Genomic DNA, 21,888 nt, shown 5'->3' with positions numbered 1-21,888 from the left:
GGAGTCTTGGTCTGTGTTTATTTGTCTTGGAGTTTGCTGTGTTCTGCTTGATTGGTGTTTCTAATGTCTTCTGTCTGTTTTGTGGCTTTTTTATGTATATGTTGGGGTGTGTTTGAACTGGAGGTATCAGGGGGAATCTGTTTATGCCCAGGTGTTTGCCTGGCTTATGGTGTGGAGATTTTTTTGTTTGTGAGTGTACGCTTCCAAATAATTGACAGTCTGGTGAAATCATCTCTTCTATTCATGCTTTCAGGTCTTTTTTCAATCTCTATGGTTTTTCTGATAATTCTGTGGCTGGGGTTTTCTATAGTGGCTAGGGTTTTGGTGCCATTGAAGTTGATGCTATGACCTGTGGCTTTCATGTGTTGGACTAGTGAGGAAGTGTGTTCCAGCTTTTTTACTGCATTTTTATGTTCATCCAGGCGGGTACTTATTCTTCTCTTGGTCTGTCCAATGTATGTGGCCGGGCATGATGCACAGGGGACTTCATATATGCCTTGGTTTTCCAGGTCAATTTTATCTTTGGGATTTCTAAGGATGGCTCTCAAATAAAGGATGGCTCTCAAAAAAAATCTCCACACCACAAGCCAGGCAAACACCTGGGCACAAACAGATCCCCCCGATACCTCCAGCTCAAACACACCCCAACCAGGCACCCAGATGAAACCCAGCTTCCTAACTAATGATAGCTGTCCATTCACTCGGAGCCAAGCTGCACTAAAAGCCTCCAATATAGGAACACAATGTTGCCAGCCAATCAAGACAAAAAAAGCCACAGATAATAATTACAATATTAATGATAATATAATAATTGACCAATGTGAGATAAAATATTGATTAGAATGGTTATATACACTGCTCAAAAAAATAAAGAGAACATTTAAACAACACAATGTAACTCCAAGTCAATCACACTTCTGTGAAATCAAACTGTCCACTTAGGTAGCAACACTGATTGACAATCAATTTTACATGCTGTTGTGCAAATGGAATAGACAACAGGTGGAAAGCATAGGCAGTTAGCAAGACATCCCCAATAAAGGAGTGGTTCTGCAGGTGGTGACCAGAGACCACTTCTCAGTTCCTATGCTTTCTGGCTGATGGTTTGGTCACTTTTGAATGCTGGCGGTGCTTTCACTCTAGTGGTAGCATGAGACAGAGTCTACAACCCACACAATGGCTCGGGTAGTGCAGCTCATCCAGGATGGCACATCAATGCGAGCTGTGGCAAGAAGGTTTGCTGTGTCTGTCAGCGTAGTGTCCAGAGCATGGAGGTGCAACCAGGAGACAGGCCAGTACATCAGGAGACGTGGAGGATGTCGTAGGAGGGCAACAACCTAGCATCAGGACCGCTACCTCTGCCTTTGTGCAAGGAGGGAGGAGGAGAGCACTGCCAGAGCCCTGCAAAATAACCTCCAGCAGGCCACAAATGTGCATGTGGCTGCTCAAACCGGTCAGAAACAGACTCCATGAGGGTGGTATGAGGGCCCGACGTCCACAGGTGGGGGTTGTGCTTACAGCCCAACACCGTGCAGGACATTTGGCATTTGCCAGAGAACACCAAGATTGACAAATTCGCCACTGGTGCCCTGTGCTCTTCACAGTTGAAAGCAGGTTCACACTGAGCACATGTGACAGACGTGACAGGGTCTAGAGACGCCATGGAGAACGTTTTGCTGCCTGCAACATCCTCCATGACCGGTTGGGCAGTGGGTCAGTAATGGTGTGGGGTGGCATTTCTTTAGGGGGCCGCACAGCTCTCCATGTGCTCGCCAGAGGTAGCCTGACTGCCATTAGGTACCGAGATGAGATCCTCAGACCCCTTGTGAGACCATATGCTGGTGCGGTTGGCCCTGGGTTCCTTTTAATGCAAGACAATGTTAGACCTCATGTGGCTGGAGTGTGTCAGCAGTTCCTGCAAGATGAAGGCATTGATGCTATGGACTGCCCTGTCCGTTCCCCAGACCTGAATCCAATTGAGCACATCTGGGACATCATGTCTCGCTCCAACCACTAGCGCCACGTTGCACCACAGACTGTCCAGGAGTTGGGGGATGCTTTAGTTCAGGTGTGGGAGGAGATCCCTCAGGAGACCATCCGCCACCTCATCAGGAGCATGCCCAAGCATTGTAGGGAGGTCATACAGGCATGTGGAGGCCACACACACTCCTGAGCCTCATTTTGATTTGTTTTAAGGACATTACATCACAGTTGGATCAGCCTGTAGTGTTTTTTTCCACTTTAATTTTGAGTGTAACTCCAAATCCAGACCTCCATGGATTGCTAAATTTGATTTCCATTGATAATTTTTGTGTGATTTTGTTGTCAGCGCATTCAACTATGTCATGAACAAAGTATTTAATAAGAATATTTCATTCATTCAGATCTAGGATGTCTTATTTTATGTTCCCTTTATTTTTTTGAGCAGTGTATATAAACAAGTAAGAAATATATGATAATATTATTATGTGCACAGGATATATGTACCCAACAGACAAACTGTTGGTTTTATGTTTGTTTTTGTTGTAAAAATATAAAAACTTTTTTTTTAAAAAAAGCTATTAAGTATAAATAGTAAAAATGGGGCTACTCTGGAAGAGTGTTTAGAAGCTACAATTGGTCCAGAATGCAGCAGTGTGTACAGTTTTGGAGATCCATGGGAATGGTACATGTGACACCACTGTTGTCAGCGTTCCAGAAAAACTCTAACTCCAAAACTCCGAGACAAGCAATTTGTCAAAGTTCCATTTTATTAGAGTTGTCATACAGGCACATCTGGGAAAACCTGAATCTGAGTTCCAGGTTTTCCCTCAGTAATTGAAAATCAAAGATCCATCCCCCTGCACCCCTCAGTCCATCACATGGCCCAATCAACATCCATCCCAGCTTGAGACATCCTCTAACCACTGCTTGTCCAAGTGCAGGATGACATGACCTTGACTGTAAAGAAGAATGCTATTATGTCTAACTACATACATTCTAAGAAATCCCCCTCCCAATTTCCCAGGTACAGGAATGTGGCAGCATGGAAGCTTCTGGTGCTAATATGGCTTCCAAAGCTGACAACTGTTATACAAGCTTCTGGGTCAATTCAAGGTGTTGGTTATTACCTTTATACCCCTTTATGGAATGGGTCAGGTTACCTGAAGAGCCATCTTGCCTCAATGGGATTGACCTACCCCACTTGTGGTGGCAGAAGGGACCTACTGTGAACTCCAATAGCTAAGGAATTGTGGCTGGCAGAATCCAGGAAAAGAGTCTTTTCTGCCACGGCCCCAACTCTTCGGAATATCTTACCACAGGAGCTGAAATCCACTCTCTCTCTTTTAGTCTTCAGGAAAAGCCTTAAAACTTGGTTATGCTGGTTGGAATGGGGGGTCTGAAGGAGAAGCTGTTGGCTGGAGTTGTCTAGTGTATTAACAGCTTCCAAGTTGAAAGCATTAACTGGTGACATCACCATTTTCCAGGGGACACCCAGTTGGAGGTTCCTTTCATGTCCTCGGCAGGAGCTGGCACATAGGCAAGGAGCTCACCCCACCCCACAGCAGTACTTGGGTCTCAAACATGGGCTTGCTGCTTGTCAAGCCAGTGTCCTAATCATGTGAGCCACTGTGCTCCTATGCTTTTATAATTGTTTTTACATCCATATGTGTTATCATGTTGTAAGTCTCTCAGAATCACTTTGAACCACAATGACTTCTCTTCTCTTCTCTTCTCTTCTCTTCTCTTCTCTTCTCTTCTCTTCTCTTCTCTTCTCTTCTCTTCTCTTCCCTTCCCTTCCCTTCCCTTCCCTTCCCTTCCCTTCCCTTCCCTTCCCTTCTCTTCTCTCTCTTCTCTTCTCTTCTCCTTTCTTCTTCTTCTTTCCTTATAGAAATTCTCTTGGCCCCATTATCATAGTTCCTTTCCTTCTCCCATTTTGCCTAAATATTTAAAAATATCATATCATTTGGTTGGACAATGACTAGGGAAGCATAGGGTAGCACTCTTTTACCAACCCAGTCTAGAGTTGCTATTTGCCTTTGTTTGCAACCATGTGTTGACTCGACCCTGTTGACTCATAGTCAGCTTAATTACAACTAAGCATCTTAGTTTTGTTTCACGCTTCTTGAGTTTTTGCCTCCAATAGTTCTTGGGTTTACTTCTAATGAGGCACCGCTTTGTTTTCAGAAATTCCCAGGGTTAGAACAGGGATGCTGCATCAGAACCTTAGCAAGCCGGTTTGCCATAGGGGAAGCTTTGGCTTGCCTTGAGATGGGATCAGCCCTTGCAGCATAAGAGAAACATTCTTGCATGGTAAACTAAAGCCACTAATATATACAGCACAACAATAAATGACTGAAACAAAACAAAGAGAAAAGTACAGCACCTCCCTCAAGCTCACATATTTATCAGTAAACTGAAAAGAACTAAATGTCTTTTGCAAACCAGCCTAGAGAACATGAGGGATTGGGCCACCAGCAACCCCTGAGAGAAAGAATCCCAAAGATGCGTAATCACCATTGAAAAGGTCATTCTTGGGAACCCGAACTTCTGATGCTTTGACTGTCAGAACAAAATATTTTGTGTTCTGCCTGAGTCACTAATCTGGATATGCTTATTATTATTATTATCCTATTTGAATAATCCATCTAAATCTTTCGTGAGATAATTCTATATCGCTCAAAGCAAAACTGGGCCATTTACTTAGGTATCTCATAAAGCAGAACTGTTATGTCATAAAACATCTTTAAAGGGACAGAGAGCTCTCTGCATTTTTGCTGCAGCGTGCCAGTAGATCACTTCTGTCATTCATAAATTCATCCACAGGAGGTATTGAATGGCCAGATTAATGAATCATGCAGGGCTACAGCAAGCAGGTGGTCTGTGGATCACATGTTCTATCTCACAGATGCCAGGTTGCTTATTCCCAAAATCAGGGGTCTTCAAACTTAACTGCTTTAAGACTTGTGGACTTCAACTCCCAGAATTCCTCCTCCAGTCATGTTAGTTCGGGAATTCTGGGAATTGAAATCCACAGGTCTTAAACTTGCCAAGTTTGAAGACCCTTGCCCAAAATGAACGATATCATCCAGATGTTGTCAACTATATTGTCCTAAATTCCTAATCATCAACCATGGTGCTGGAGCTTGTCAAGCAAACGACAGCCTGAAACATCTAGAGAGTATTAGATAATCTATCCCTGAACTTATTTTTCACACAGCATGGATTTTGGGGTGGGATCGTAATAATTCCCTGAAGTTACAGAGGTCTAGATCTTGCTGATCTTGCCCCTCTTGCTTTAGGTCTGTATCCCCTGATTAGTCTGTATAGAGATCTGCATATGTTATCTAGTCTCCATACCATTGGAATTAGCCCCAGTGGTATAAATCTGATAGGCTTCCAAAGGTGTCCTTGAATGCCAATCTACTGGAATGTCTACATTCTTCAGCGTGAATTTACCTGATTTTCACTGCTCGTTTCAAAGGTTAGCCTTAGATGTCCTTATAGGGTAGTTCTAGTTATTTTGCTGTCTAAGGTAAATATGGTTCAATAGAAATGCCCATGCTTTTATCCAAAGATTACAGGGAATGGTTTGATGAAAATGTCTTCTCCCAGCAGCTGCCAACTTGGGCGTGTTTAGGTATTCAGTTAAAAGCCTTGGAAGAAGAAATGACTTGCATGTTTCCTTCAGCTATATTATTTTTCATTGAATATGGTTGCTGATTTATGTAGAATCACCGTATCTATCATTGTCTAGTTTTACTGGCCTATGCATTATGGCTTAGTTAGAAGTGAAATATAATCTATTGTCATTTGGTTATATCGTCTGCATGAATTTTGCATTTCTATTTTAGTCCTTTTTGTAGTAAGTATTTTGTTTAACTAAAAAACAGAACTCACTAAAGCAGTGGTGGCTAACCTTTTTTGGGCTCCTGTGCCAAAAATTGTGTGCGCATTGGCGCTCGCGCGCTGGGGTGCCAGCACCCAGAAGGCAATGTGCCCCCACAGCCTCCCCTGGTGGCTAACCTTTTTGGGCTCCTGTGCCAAAAATTGTGTGCAATCCCCCCCGCCACCCCCTTACCTGCACTGCGCCTCACAGCTAATTTTCGGCTTGTTTGGGGCTTTTTTTGGCCTTCCGGAGGCTTGAAAAAAAGCCTCTGCAGGATTTGCAGACCAAATAATAGGCCCGTTTCATCACTTACAGGAAGTGATGAAATGGGCCTATTATTTGGCCTGCAAAGCCTGCAGAGGCTTTTTTCAAGCCTCTGGGAGGCCGAAAAAGGCCTCAAACCAGCCGAAGATCAGCTGTGGGGTGCGCGCATGCACAGTGAGGAAGTTTGCCTGCGGGTTGCATGCCGGCACAAATGGCTCTGCGTGCCACCTGTGGCACACATGCCATAGGTTCGCCATCACGGCACTATAGCAAAGGAAGAGATTAGACAAAATCCAAAGGAGAGGATCTACTGAAGTTTATTAGACAAAAAAATAGGGTCTGCAAAAAAAAAAAAAAGTGCAACCTTTATCCTTCAAGGTGCCAATCAAACACTATATATTTTCCCAGGATATTATATTTTCTTCCTCTTTAAGAGCAAACAAGCAGTAAGTCTTCTGAAGTTTGCTTAGTGCTACAGTTGAACTTTTGAAATAGTGTAGGCCTTGAAAATGAAATATTTGAATCATTTCAGCCAACAGAGAAGTAACATGCAGAAGCAGGAACATAAAAAGATTTCACACCCCCACAAAAAAAGTGCCACTTGAACAATTAGCAATATTTTGGGACTTGCACTGCAACATCACTTACATAATTATTTTTGGTCAACATCTACACCAGGGTTTCCTAACCTTGGCAACTTTAGGCATGTGGACTTCAACTCCCAGAATTTGGCAGCCAGCTATGCCACCCAGGCTGGCTGGAGAATTCTGCGAGTTGAAGTCAATGTATCTTAAAGTTGCCAAGGTTGGAAAACCCTAATCTCTACCTTTAGCCTAGAGAAGATACAAGGCAAGTTTGGTATATAGGCATTTTTTTGTATTTTCTAACTCAGTGTTTATCTAAACCAGGGGTCTCCAACCTTGGCAACTTTAAGCCTGGAGGACTTCAACTCCCAGAATTCCCCAGCCAGCTGGCTGGGGGAATTCTGGGAGTTGAAGTCCTCCAGGCTTAAAGTTGCCAAGGTTGGAGACCCCTGATCTAAACCTTATAAACATGGGATAAAAAAGACATGTATCCTGTTGTTCAGAATAAAGATATCTTCCCCAGTCTGCCCCCCAAATACCCCAAATAGCTAGCATTCAGTGATGTTCAATCTCAAAGTTCAGCAGGTTTCCATCTTGAAGTATCATCTACTGGCCATTCTCCTGTGTTTCAGATACCATTAGAATGGGCATGTATCAAGTTTTGGTTTTCAATTCACACAATTATAGAGATGAACATTTTTATGTAAGCCATCTAGTCCAATTCTCCTCTCAATTTGAGAAATCTAGGTTTAGACTCTATCAAGGTTCACTACCAGTTCCTGTTCTGATGGATGGAATTTCTTCAATTCTATCAAAAAAAAATATCTTGGAATTTAAGTCCATGAGATATACAGTAGTTCTGCCTTTGGAGGTAGCCAAGAATAACTATCCTGTTTTATGTGTCAGAGCTTCAGAAATCTGAAAAATGTTGTTTCTTTTCTCAGTCTTCTCCTAACTCAGTCTTCAACATCTATGAACTAAGACCAGGTGGGTGAAAAGAAGAGGAAGGTTCCTCTTTATATAAGAAGATTGCTATTAATTTCAAAAACGTTTTCTTAGAACAATAACCATCATCCAGGATTAACCACCCAGAGGGGTCTTGAACAGCAGATTGATGGCATATAAACATTGCTGGTTAGAAATTGTTATTGATCTCCTGAAAGATCTCGGAGTGATTTGCAGTAAATACAATTTTCCCAGCTGTCCCTCTCTGCTGTAGACTGCAGAAAAAGGCCTATTAGCACCATTCCTGGATATGATGAGTCATTCGATACATACAGTTAGTAATGATGTGCATCAAGAGCTACAGCAATTTCCGAATCACCTTCAATGACCGGTGAAAATAGAATAGAATAGAATTCTTTATTGGCCAAGTGTGATTGGACACACAAGGAATTTGTCTTGGTGCAGATACTCTCAGTATACATAAAAGAAAAAAAGATACATTCATCAAGAGTCAAGAATCATAAGGTACAACACTTAATTATAGTCATAGGGTACAATAAGCAATCAAATCATACTAGGAAACAGTCAATATAAATCGTAAGGATACAAGCGACAAAGTTACAGTCATACTGTCACAAGTGGGAGGGGATGGGTGATAAGGAGTGGTGAGAAGATTAACAGTAATAGTAGTGCAGACTTTGTAATAGTTGAACAGTGTTGAGGGAATTATTTGTTTAGCAGAGTGATGGCATTCGGGGAAAAACTGTCCTTGTGTCTAGTTGTTCTGGTGTGCAGTGCTCTATAGCATCGTTTTGAGGGAAGGAGTTGAAACAGTTTATGTCCAGGATGTGAGGGATCTGTAAATATTTTCACAGCCCTCTTTTTCACTTGTGCAGTATATAGGTCCTCGATGACTTTCAAATGACTGGAAATCAGTATAGCATGACTGCTTCATAACTTATTCCTGTGTTTATTTGACTTATTCCAAATCATAATAGATTGTTTTGATCTCCTTCAGAATAAGTCCACCAAATCTTGCCTGTATGACCCTAGATGACCACTAAGTGGCAGTGCAGTGCAGCATTAGGTTCTTTATCTCTTTGCTGACATCTCCTGATTCCTTGTAGGTAGTGCATTACCTCCGGAAGAAACCTTTTATAGATCCCATAGGTTTTACCAATGGATGGTGATTCGTCCATTGGTAATCTGAAGACTGGGTTCTTTCAGTGTTATGTATGTGGAGCTGGTTGGGTAAAATCAAATCAAATTTATTACAGTCTTAAGGCTAGATATAAATATAACAAAAGAAGATGATGACAAAACAACTTCCAAGAAAATGATATGGGTGTATCTTAGTGGTCATTGGGAGTTGAGGGAGATTTTACTATAAGAGTTTAACTCTTTATTATGGGTCTGACTTGTTTATTACATGTCAAAATGTAAAATCAACAGGGACAAGAAATGTATTTTGGATTGTTCTATGCATGGATAGCACAATTGTTTTTCAATACATATATGAGAATTTCCTACTAAAAAGCCCCTATTGCACACTATTGAACCAGATGCCTATCAATTGATGGACTTCAGTTCTGAGAATTCTTCTGTAGCACAACCAGGTTGAAATCCAATATATCTAGAAGGCACCAGATGGGAAAAGACTGCCCCAGAACCGGTTATTAAGTGACTTAATAAGAACCTTTCAAGTTTACATTGATACTGATCACTCTATGATGTATCCAAGGGATTTCCTGGACATCAATAGGGAAATAGTTTGATTTCTTCCAAGTCTAAGCAATGACCTTGGGATTTCTTTGTAGTTTCTCACCCAAGCATTTACAAACATAGTTTTGTCAAGACTGGGCAAGATTGGTCTAATGCTGCCTCTCCACCCAAATCTTAAAATGTAACCTTCCAAATACATTCCACCTTCAGTTGCTTTACCTGATGATCTTCTGAGGCCTTCAAGAAGGTCAAGAGATTGATGGCATGGGCAAAAAAATTGGGTTATAATATTGAATTGGTTAAATGGCAAAAGCTTTGGACCCCCAATAAGAAAATAACATTGGCCACGGCATACAAGGAAAACCTTTATGAGATGTTTTACAGGTGGCAACTTCCACCAGCAAGGCTTTCCAAAATGATCAAAAGTCTATCTCCAAATTGTTGGAAGTGCAAAGATGTATCAGGCACATTTTTTCACATGTGGTGGACCTGCAATGCTGCAAAAAAAGTATTGGAGACTGATCCAGACATGGGTGGAACAAATGGTGGGAGAGTGTATTCCATTTAAACAGGAATTTTTTCCTCCTAGGAATAATACCAGAAGGATATAGGAAGGATTTAATTTATCTAATAGTACATGTGTTAACTGCGGCTAGACTAATATATACTGGAAGAAGGAAAGCTTACCGCCAGAAACAGAGAAAATAAGGAAAATTATGCCCTGTGCAGAATAGGACAGGTTAACTTTGCAATTAAAAAACAAGGGGGAATCTGAGTACTATGAAACGTGGAATATATTTTATCAGTGGTTGCATAGAAGAAGGCTAGGTCAGAACAGCTATGATGATTAGAATAATTAGTAAACAATGTATCAAACAAGAGGATAATAAATGGTGAAGTAACATTTATACATGTATAACAATTGTAGCATCGGAACGGCTACACCATGTTGTATTCTTATAATTAAAGTAAAAAATAAATAAAAAAGAAAATGCTTTTGTCCACACTATTCCTAAATGAACATCAATGAATCATGGAACAATTAACAAGGGAGCTTATGTAAAACATAAAGATCAGAGAGGTTTATACAGAATAGTAAGGACTGTGTGGCAGATGTATATATGCATAACAATTGTAATGTCAGAACGGTTACACCGTGTTGTATTCTTATAATTAAATTTAAAAAAAAAAAGAATGTCAAGAGACTGAGTTATGGTTCTTACTTTTCAGAGATGGCTTGTTTTTCTGTTAGCACAACTCACCTGGTTTGGCCTACTGCACTATGTGATCCAGCCATTCTCATGTATAATCTAAAGTTAGTAGGGTATAATGTATGAACGTAACCAGCTGTGCCTTATCCAAAAAGAGTGGTTAAGCAAATCATGGCTTTATCTAATGTTGAATGCCATTGCTGAAAAACAGTTTCTAATGTTTGTAAGAAAATGGTTTTTTCCCCCACAGCTCCCTGTGTCAAGATGGCTTCTTTTCTGCATGTTATTCAAGTCACTGAATAACACTGATGCCCACTTCTTTTTCATTAATGCTTGTATTGTCCGGTTCATATGAGACTCTCAGGCCTTGTGGCCTCTTCGCTGAGTCCTCATGTGGATTTTGAATCCCCAAATAAATGTGTTACTGGCTTCAAATGATGTAGTTCTTGCAACTTGCTCAAAGGTAAAGCTGACCACATGTCCAGCTCAATTCTCAAGGACAGCATCCTTGATTTCTCTCCGCCGGCCCCATAAAGCATTGGGAACTCTGTCTCATCCTGAAATAAACCCTTTGTTTAACACGAGAGTGCCGGTAATGGGACATCTGAAAGTAAACAGCATTTTCTGCCAAGGTGCAGCAAAGTATGATCAGCTTGCCAAATAGGCATTTGACTCACTTTTGAGTATTGGAAGAGGCTGGGGAATAGCTAAGGCTTTGTTTCAAAGCTCTGCATGGTTATGAACTCTTCCAACAAGACTCAGGCTAACAACTTCTCTTTCAGTCTTTCTCTCTCATTCCTGCCACCCTCTCTGTAGTAGAGACTTTGCCTATTGCTAGGAATGGAGAATAGAATAGAATAGAATAGAATAGAATAGAATAGAATAGAATAGAATAGAATAGAATAACAGAGTTAGAAGGGACCTTGAAGGATTTCTAGTCCAACTCCCTGATCAGGCAGGAAAACCCTATACCAGTGGTTGCCAACTGGTGGGCTGTGGCCCACTGGTGGTCAGCAAGAAAATTTTGGTAGTCCACAGAGAAATGTCACCCCCAGAGCAGCCCCCCCTCCAAAGCAATTAATCCAGGCTGCACGAGAACACAAGGCAGCATCGCCCACATGGCTTGCGGGAACCCTCCCCGCCCACTCACTCTTTACCAGGCAAACTTGCCTCCTAAATTGCTATTTTTCCTTTTTCCCCCCCAACCATCATCTGTTCTGCTATGCTGGGAGATTTAGATTAGCTAGGAAGCAGGAAATGGCTGGATTTCTTTCTTTCTAGCTAATCTTTAGATCTTTGTCTTGGCTTTTAAGAACCTTCCTTAGGACTGAAGCTTCTATTATTCAATGCAGGTAGCCGATGGCAGAATCATAGATCTCTTAGTGAATCTGTGTTTCTGTGAGCAACTCAATTTGCCTGATTTTGGGTAAAAGTTGCACTTTTTAAATAAAAAATTCAATATTTACATACAGGGTGTGTTGTGAGTTAATTTTGTGAGTTTGCTTGCAAGCAAATTTTATGTGACAGACTGAGCTAGCTGATGGCAGAAACACAGATCTCTGAACGAATCTGTGATTCTGTGAGTAACTCAATCTGCCTGCCTGCTTTGCCTGATTTTGGGTAAAAGTTGCTCTTTTTTTTACAAAAAAAAATCAATATTTACACAAATATTTATAATATTTAAACACAAGCCATGCCCAGCCAGTCACATGACCAACAAGCCACACCCACAAATTAGGCCACGCCCACAGAACCGGTTGTTAAGAAATTTGCCTCTGTATGTGTGTGTGTGTGAGAGGGGGGTGGAGAGGGAGAAAGAGAGAGAGGTTAGATCAGATCTCTCTCTCTCTCTCTCTCTCTCTCTCTCTCTCTCTCCCACCAATGTCAGCAAGCCACCATCAGTCAAAATTCATACTAGTGGTCCCCGGGATTTAAAATTATGAGTTTGGTGGTCCCTGAGGTCCAAAAGGTTGGCAACCCCTGCCCTATACCATTTCAGACAAATAGTTGTCCAATCTCTTCTTAAATACTTCCAGTGTTGGAGAATTCAGAACTTCTGGAGGCAAGTTGTTCCACTGGTTAATTGATGGTGATGATTACTTAGAACATATCTGAAGGGTGTTCTAAATCTTTTCTAAAGCTTAGCCTTACTATTAGACAGAAAGGTTATTTTGGTTTAATACCTTTTAAAGCAGGGGCGTTCAACTTTGGCAATTTTAAGACTTGTGGATTTCAACTCCCAGAATTCTGGGAGTTGAAGTGCACAGGTCATAAAGTTGCCAAGGTTGGACACCCCTGCTTTATAAAGGAAGTAATTTGTTCATTGTCATTTATCAGCCTGGGAGTCTCATATGGATTTCTTATTTTTTATGTATTTTGTCTACTATCTTTCCTTCTTTCTTTTCTTCTTCTTTCTTTTCCTTCTCCCTCTCCCGCTCCCTCCCTCTCTTTCTTTCTTGTCAAATGTATATTACCACCCAGTTTCTGTCAGAGGTATTAAACAATTCAAGCAGTTCTTTAAGACCTATATGTTCTCCACTTCCCCCCCCCACACCCCTGAATTTAAATTACTGTTTTACATGCCCTCATGGCATGGAATAAACATCAAATTATTAGCCAGAGCACAAAAATTATTTTTAATATGATTCTCTTCTGCTCTTGAGAGTTGGTAGTAAGTGCGAACACCCCAACGGAAAAGACAGGAAATGCTTCACTGCGATTTGTGAAAATAGTTTATGCCTTGCCATTGTGTAGTTCCAGAAATGTTTCTGCTGCTCAGTTCTATGTTCTTCAGGCAATGCAGAGCAGTGCAGGGCAAGCAATTAGGGCTCTGCTTTAGAATTAAACCAAGCATCTCTCTGGAGAATGTAACATATAATTTTGCTGAAAAACCAAGGCTTCTGCTGAGATGGAATTGCTTTGCCACGTAAACCGCAGGAAAAAGGGACAGCATCATGACAGGGTTACATGTGTGTGTGTATATAAAGATCAGATGCCTACAAAAACTTTGTTGAAAGGGGGCGACTTCTAATAATGCCAATTTAGATGTGAGAAGTGTTCCCCATTCAGGATGTACTCAGCTGTGTGGAAGAAACATACTGAGGGATTTATTTATTTTTTGAGAAAATGGTGAATTCCCTTAATTTCCTGTTTTCTTTTCTTCTTTATATTTTATATAAAACAAAAAAACAAAAAAGAAAGAAAAGAGAAAATAGTGAGTTCCTAATATGAGGGTCGGACTAGATGACCCTTAATGTACAGTATCTTCTAACTTTTTTTTTATTGCATTCACTTATTTCCTTGTGATGTAAAGCGGTTGATTACTTTTGGATTAACGTAGGCCAGGCGAGTTGTGAATTTGTAGACCATTTATCAATTATTATTAATTTATTTATTAAATGTGTTGGCTGCCTGTCTCACCACAAGGTTATGGCTTGACAGATTGGGCCAATCTAATTGATAGCAGTTGTGGAATAATGGCTTAAAAGCATGTGGGAAGGCAGTTTATCACTTAATAATAAGTAGTTCAGAGAACCGGCAAATACCACCTCTGACTGACCCACCTCAATCTATTCTCTGACCTAGCTGGGTCTTCTTTTGTTGCCCTGCACAGGAGAACGGAGCTGGAAAGCAGGTTAGTGGGGTGGGGAGGGAATGGGGATTTTGCAGTATCCTTTCCCTGCCATGCCCACCAAGCCACACCCACCAAGCCACGCCCACAGAAACGGTGATAAAAATGTTTGAATCCCACCACTGCTGAAATCTAAGAATAACATCTAAGATTGTTATTGAAGGATCTAAACTAATTGTTACTTTTTAAAATAGGTTTTTGGCAAATGGTGGCTGTTGGTAAATATTCAGTGAAAAGTGTTTTCATCAGACTGGGAGGGGGGAGTGTCCCCCTCCACCTTAGTAAATAATTGCCTCAGCAAATAAATTTTAACCCTCAGTTTCTGACCATAACTCTCTCCACTATGATAATCTACTCTGTAAATAGGACAGTTTATCAAAGGTGATCTGTCTCTCTCTTTTTTGTGAAGATTATGAGAGTGATTGATTGAAGGCTGGAACTTTTGTTTCTACATATCACGAGCCAACCAGGGGCCAAAAAGACATTGGAAAAGACACTGTTTTCATGGTCCTTTGAGTGATAACACTCTCCCAGAATGGGAGTTCGAAGGGATCTTTACAGATCTTTTTGAATGAACAGGGAGCAAGTTCTCTAGTCCTGAACCATAAAAGGCTTTAAATGTGGCAACCAGTGGTGGGATTCAAATTTTTCTACCTATCGGTTCTGTGGGCATGGCTTGGTGGACGTGGCAGGGGAAGGATACTGCAAAATCCCCATTCCCTCCCCACCCCACTAACCTGCTTTCCAGCTCCGTTCTCCTGTGCAGGGCAACAAAAGAAGATCCAGCCAATCAGCTGGGACTCAGGAGGCAGAGAATAGATGGGGGAAGGACCAGTCAGAGGTGGCATTTGCCAGTTCTCCAAACTACTCCAAACCTCTGCTACCGGTTCTCCAGAACTGGTCAGAACCTGCTGAATGGCCACCTCTGGTGACAACCAATACCTTACATTGGGCTGAGAAGTCAACCTGTAACCAATATAGTTCCCAAACTAGAGGTGCTGTCCAGGAAAAAATGAAACTCTCTTTCAGCCCCTGCATTCTGGACCAATTATACATACCAAGTACTGGAGGGGGGGGTCCTTAACTTAACACCATAATTGGGGCTGGACATTCCATTGCTAAGTGAGGTGGTTGTTTATCTTATTTATTCAATTTATATGATGCCCATCTTGCCATTGAAAGCAACTGTGAATGGCTTACAGGGAAAGCCTAAATATAAAAACAAATACAAATGATGTGAGTTAAAGACAGTCTAAAGCACAGGGGCCTGAGTGGTGCAGTAGTTAAGTGACTCTTGCCCCATTTTATGACTTCTGCCATGGTTGTTAGCAATAGCAATAGCATTTAGACTTATATACCACTTCACTATGCTTTACAGCCCTCTCTAAGCGGTGTACAGAGTCAGCCTCTTGCCCCCAACAATCTGGGTCCTCCTTTTACCCACCTTGGAAGGATGGAAGGCTGAGTCAATCTTGAGCCTGGTGAGTTTCGAGCTGCCAAATTGCAGGTAGCCGGCAGTCAGCAGAAGCAGCCCTGCAGTACAGCACTCTAACCACTGTGCCACCATATTCATTAAGTGAAGAATGAAGCCATTAAGCAAATCTGGATATACCTATTGGCTTTGCTTGTCGGAAGCTGGCTGGGAAGGGTGCAAGTAGCGATCATGTGACCGTGGGATTCTCATAAATCTGCGCTAGTTCCCAAGGGCCCAGATTTGGAGTAGTGACTCTGGGGACTCTATGACAACCATAAATCACTTTTTTTTCCAGTGTTGCCGCAGCTTCGAACAGTTGTGGACCAGGATAAGTAATCTGGTGGGAGGGGACAACTATCCAATCACAATCCTTCACTTTCAGCCCATGTGACCTTGCCAATTAGACTGGTGCAGGAAGCAATCAAATGTTTCGTTAGCACAGACGGTGTCCCTGATACAGAGTTCAGGAGGGGACAGCAACTTCTAAAAAAAAAATGACATCGCTGAATAGCAAACCGAGCCTGGAGCATGAAACATGCACCTTATCACAAATGCTAAGGATTAATTTTCACCTTAGATTGTGTGCATTTAGTTGAGTTCAAAGCAAGACCTTCTGGAACTGTTGGACGCTTCACTTAGCCATTGTAGACTTAAGTCCTATTGGTTGCAATGAGGTGTGATGACCCAGATTGTAACACAAATGTAACAAAATCCAAAACATAAATAAATGTCCCTTAATGCCTCCAACTTGGCCCCACTGTTCAGTAATTCTCAGTTGGAGATAAAATGTACTCAAAAAGTCTTCAAAAGAAAGCAATACAGTCCAAACTTAATGAGCAGATAGAGGTGAAATAAACAAAAAACCAAACAAACTACAATGATGAAATGTCCACAATGGACCAGGATAAGTAATTACCAAATTCAAGGAGATAACAAGGCAGAATCTGTTGGAAGGACGTCAACCAAGATAACTTCAGCCCATGATAAAACACGCTTTGCTTCTGGCAATGCTGTGTTGTAATCATCTCTCTTATATACTAGTCTCCCCAGTTGCAACCAATGAGGGGGATCATGGCCACTTCCTCTCTCGTAAGCCAAGAGAGAGTTCCTCCCTGTGTGTCATAGGATGAAGAAGGGATAGGCCTGGTTCTTCCTCTGACTGCCCAGCCAGCCTCTGCCCTTCCCCAGCCTCCTCCACAACCTCCGGAGCCACGCTTCCACTCCCTGTCAGCTGTTCCTCCTCTCCTTCAGAGTCCAAGTCTACCAAGGGCATGACATGAGGCATAGTTGCATCTGGACCCAATATAGATCCCTACATATATTGTTTTGACCTTCACGAATGAAAGTGAATACACGTACCCCAGGATAATGTTGCAGGATCCAATGTGGGTTGGTCACTAGGACCAGAGGTTTGTCTTTTGAGCTTTTGGATTCGTGCTATAGCCCATCTTCAGGGAACTTCTCCCTAGCTTAGAGAGAAGTTCCCTGAAGATGGGCTATAGCACGAATCCAAAAGCTCAAAAGACAAACCTCTGGTCCTAGTGACCAACCCACATTGGGTCCTGTTTTGACCTTTTTCTCTATTGGCCAAATGTAAACCATTCTGCACTACACCTTTAAAACATAGGGAACTCAAATCCAAGTCAGCATCATCAACTTTCATTCTCCTCCAGAGGTCTCATGAAATGCACCGCTTCACTTCTCAACACCCAACAACCCACCTTAACCTTCCAACTGTGTATCTTACAGAGGTTACATTTCAAAGCGGGGATCTGTAAACCCACGGAAGATGGGGAACTACAACTCCCAGCAGCACCCACAGCTGCCCGCTCAATGAAGAGAGGCATTGGGAGTTGTATCTATGGAGATTCTCAGTCATCCAGGTCATGGTTTTCCCAAAGGTGCTTCTCCACCCCCCCCAAAAAAAGGCAATTGGACTTTGTTTTTCCTTTGAAAAGAAAGCACCTTTGGGACATTTGGAATTGTAGTTGAACTGATGAAGCTTCTTAGATGAGAAGCGAAACGTCTTCTTCTTCCTCTTCAAATAATAAACCATCCAGTTCAGAGGTGGTCTTCAGCAGGTTCTGACCAGTTCTGGAGAACCGTTATCGGAAATTTTGAGTAGTTCAGAGAACTGGCAAATCCCACCTCTGACTGGCCCTGCCCCCATCTATTCTCTGCCTCCCGAGTCCCAGCTGATCGGCTGGGTCTTCTTTGGTTGCCCTGCACAGGAGAAAGAAGCTGGAAAGCAGGTCAGTGGGGTGGGGAGGGAATGGGGATTTTACAGTATCTTTCCCCTGCCATGCCCACCAAGCCATACCACGCCCACCAAGCCACGGCCACAGAACCGGTAGCAAAAAATGTTGAATCCCACCACTGAACCAGTTGCCTTGCAGTGGGAGGAAAGCACCTTTGAGACAACTATGACCTGGATGACTGAGAATCTCCATAGACATTGGGAATTGTAGTTCAGGGACCTTTGCAAGGTCCCAGATTCGACCTCTGGGCCTGTTGTCTAGCCCTAATCACACCTTGTGTCAAAAGTGGGGTGTCGCTTCTTTAATCAGAAGAAGGCATCTGTCTTGCAACAGAGAATATAAATATGTGTTCCCACACCTGGATGGAGGGCTCCCTGGAAGAGTGGAGCGTTGTTGTTCTGCCTTCAAAGGTTTTGGAGGTTGACCCCCTCCTCTTCTTTGTGGAAGCCCCCTCAGATACTGGAAGACTGCTATGGTATCTTCCAATAACACTGATGATGTTACCTAGTTTGGTCAAATGCAACATCTGCAAGAAAACAAGCTAGCTCATAACAGATTAAGAGGTGGAAGGGACCTTGTAGGTCATCTAGTCCACACACACACACACACCTTGCCCAAGCAGGAGACCCTACACCATTTCTGACAGATGGCAGTCCAGTCTCTTCTTGAAAGCTTCCAGTGATGAAGCTCCCACAACTTCCGAGGGAAACTTCTGTTCCATTGGTTGATTGTTCTCACTGTCAGAAAGTTTCTCCTTATTTCCAGATTGAATCTCTCCTTGATCAATTTCTATCCATTATTCCTTGTCTGGCCTTCAGGTGCTTTGGAAAATAGCTTGACCCCTTCCTCTTCTCTGTGGCAGCCCCCTCAAATATTGGAAGACTGTTATCATGTCTCCTCTGGTCCTTCTCTTCACTAGACAAGCTCAGAGTCAACCCTGAGCTGCACATTTTCTCCTTTACTAATAAAGACTGCTATCATAATGGAGCTGGAAGGGACCTTGGAGGTCTTCTAGTCCAACCCCCGGCTCAAGCAGGAGACCCTATTAGTATATATAGTATTTCAGACAACTGACTGTCCAGGGTTTTTTTTCCCTCAAAGACCATCCCGTCTTTTCTATTGTATTACGCCCTAGTCCTGGTCTGTCTGCTCCCAGCTGAAGCGTCTCTCTCTCTCTCTCTCTTTCTCTCTCTCTGTCTCTCAGTAGTCCTTAATGGGTCTAAGTCTATAAGGAGGGAAGTAAGCAGTGGGGTGCCACAAGGTTCGGTCTTAACACCCAGTACTCTTCAATATCTTCATGAACGACTTAGATGAGGGAATCGAAGGGGAACTTACCAAATTTGCAGATGATACTAAGCTTGCAGGAATAGCTAACACCGAAGAAGATAGGCTCAAGATCCAGATGGATCTTGACAGACTAGAACACTGGGCCGTATCTAATAAAACGAAATTCAATATAGAGAAAAGTAAAGTCCTACACTTAGGCAAGAAAAACCAAAAGTACACATATAGACTGGGTGAAACCAGGCTCAATAGCAGACTCAACTGTGAGAGGGATCTTGGAGCTTAGGGGACAACCAGCTAAATATGGCCCAGCAGTGTACAGCAGCAGCCAAAAAAGCTAATGCAATCCTAAATTGTATTAATAGAGGGATAAAATCAAGATCAAGGGACATACTAATACCACTCTATAAAGCCTTAGTAAGACCACACCTAGAGCACTGCATCCAATTTTGGTCACCACACTATAAAAAAGATGTTGAGACTCTAGAAAGAGTGAAGAGAAGATTAACCAAGATGATTAGGGACTGGAGGCTAAAACATACAACGAACGGTTACAGGAACTGGGCTTGGCTAGTCTAGTGAAGAGAAGGACCAGGGGAGACATGATAGCAGTCTTCCAATATTTGAGGGGATCCCACAGAGAGGAAGGGGTCAAGCTATTTTCCAAAGCACCTGAAGGCCAGACAAGGAATAATGGATGGAAACTGATCAAGGAGAGATTCAACCTGGAAATAAGGAGAAATTTTCTGATAGTGAGAACAATCAACCAATGGAACAGCTTGCCCTCGGAAGTTGTGGGAGCCTCATCACTGGAGGCTTTCAAGAAGAGACTGGACTGCCATTTGTCAGAAATGGTTTATTTATTTATTTATTTATTTATTTATTTTTATTTGTCAATTGCTTACAAGATAATAGGTATAAGTAAAAACATAGTTATGAATACATGGATACATATAAGAAAAATTTAAAAAAAATTAAAAGAAACAATAGGACAGGGACGGTAGACACATTGGTGCGCTTATGCATGCCCCCTACAGACCTCTTAGGAAAGGGGTGAGGTCAATAGTAGACAGTCTAAGGTTAAAGTTTTTGGGGTTTGGGGGGTGGGCGGGAAACCACAGTCAGGTAGAGTATTCCAGACATTGACCATTCTGTTGCTGAAGTTGTATTTCCTGCGATCAAGTTTGGTGTGATTAACCTTGAGTTTGTATCTATTGTGTGCTCTTGTGTTGTTATGGTTGAAGCTGAAGTATTCATTGACAGGTAGGGCATTGCAATATATAATTTTATATACTATACTTAGATCGGACCTAAGGCAGCGTAGTTCTAGGCTTTCTAGGTCTAGAATTTCGAGTCTGGTGGCATAAGGTATTCTGCTACGAGTAGAGGAGTGGAGAACTCTCCTTGTGAAATATTTCTGGACTTTCTCAACTGTATTAATATCAGATACATAATGTGGGTTCCAGAATGATGAGCTGTATTCGAGTATTGGTCTAGCAAATGTTTTGTATGCTCTAGTTAGTAGTGTGATATTACCAGATAAAAGGCTACGTAAGATTAGGTTAACAACTCTTAATGCCTTTTTGGCTATGTAGTTACAGTGGGCTCTAGCACTTAGGTCATTTGAGATGAGTACTCCAAGGTCCTTGACAGAGTATGGATCATCAACAAGGTCTTGACTATTCAGCCTGTATTTTATTTTCTGATTTTTTTTTTGCCAATATGTAGGACAGAGCATTTATTTGTTGAGATTTGAAGCTGCCATTTGTTTGACCATTCTGATACATAGTCAAGGTCTTTTTGAAGGGTAACGGTATCGTCTGTGATGTAGGGTCTCCCGCTTGGGGGAGGGGGTTGGACTAGATGACCTATAAGGTCCCTTCCAACTCTGGTTATGTTGTGTCATCTCTCTCTCTCTCTCTCTCTCTCTCTCTGGCCCCTTCGTGAAGCCCACATCGCTCGCTCTCGCCTTTCCACACCGACGCCTGAGGAAACCATCCGCTCCGAGGCAGCGATGGGAGTGCGCGCGCACAGCCCCGCCGCCCTCTCTCGCCATCCCCGCTTACGTTGGCGCGAAGGATCCGGGCGGTCATGGCCTCGGGGGCCCCCGCGAGGCGAGCCCCTGGCGGAGCGGCCCGGGCGGGAGCCCCGAGACGGGTGCGAGGGGATTCGGAGTGGCTGGAGGGGTGTGTGCGTGCGTGTGTGTGTGGGGTTGGATGGGCGGGCGATGCCTGCGGCTTGGGGCCCTGGCGCGCTGCGATTTGTGAAGCGGGACGTGATGAAACCTCCCCCTGGACAAATCACGGGGAAGCGACCGACCTCCCCAGGTGGGATTAGTTGCAGCCGGACGGGCTGGGCAAACAAGAGCGCCGCGCTCGGATTCTTGCCCAAGGAGGCTCCAGTCAGCGGCAGGAGGATGGCCAAGGCAAGCGGGTTGCGGCTCTACCAGGTACGGTAGGGGAGCCCCCTTTGGCTTGGCGGGCAGGCAGGCAGGCGGGCGGGCGGGCGAGAGCCTCCCCATCCCCTCCGCACCCGCCGATGCCAGGCAAGAAACGGTGCTCCGATCCTAGAACTCCAGGCTGGTGGCGGATGAAATGTGTCCCCGCTGAGTGTGGCTTTTTTTTTTTTTTCCACTCCTTCGGCAAG

General features: G+C 42.9%; 1 protein-coding gene across 12 annotated transcripts in view; it reads left to right on the top strand.

Annotated features, from left to right (window-relative positions):
• ENPP2 (ectonucleotide pyrophosphatase/phosphodiesterase 2) overlaps positions 1–21,888 on the top strand; it is a 101,914-nt gene that overhangs the window by 20,232 nt on the left and 59,794 nt on the right. For 4 of the 12 annotated variants that reach the window (XM_087962134.1, XM_087962133.1, XM_087962132.1 and 1 more), the window contains exon 1: positions 21,320–21,691. The exons of 4 other annotated variants lie outside the window; for them this stretch is intronic. In XM_087962134.1, the coding sequence (XP_087818260.1) occupies positions 21,470–21,691 (222 nt within the window). In that variant the 5' untranslated portion in view covers positions 21,320–21,469. Of the gene's footprint in view, positions 1–21,191; positions 21,692–21,888 lie in introns of those variants that run through there. 4 more of the 12 variants (XM_087962139.1, XM_087962138.1, XM_087962141.1 and 1 more) reach the window with 4 other exon arrangements.

The sequence above is a fragment of the Notechis scutatus genome, chromosome 3 (genome assembly GCF_049901735.1).
Source record: "Notechis scutatus isolate UNSWTSFEM ecotype Mainland chromosome 3, rNotScu1.2, whole genome shotgun sequence".
Lineage (NCBI taxonomy): Eukaryota > Metazoa > Chordata > Lepidosauria > Squamata > Elapidae > Notechis > Notechis scutatus.
The sequence above is the reverse complement of the archived record's forward strand: the minus strand, read 5'-3'. Positions and strand labels throughout refer to the sequence as shown.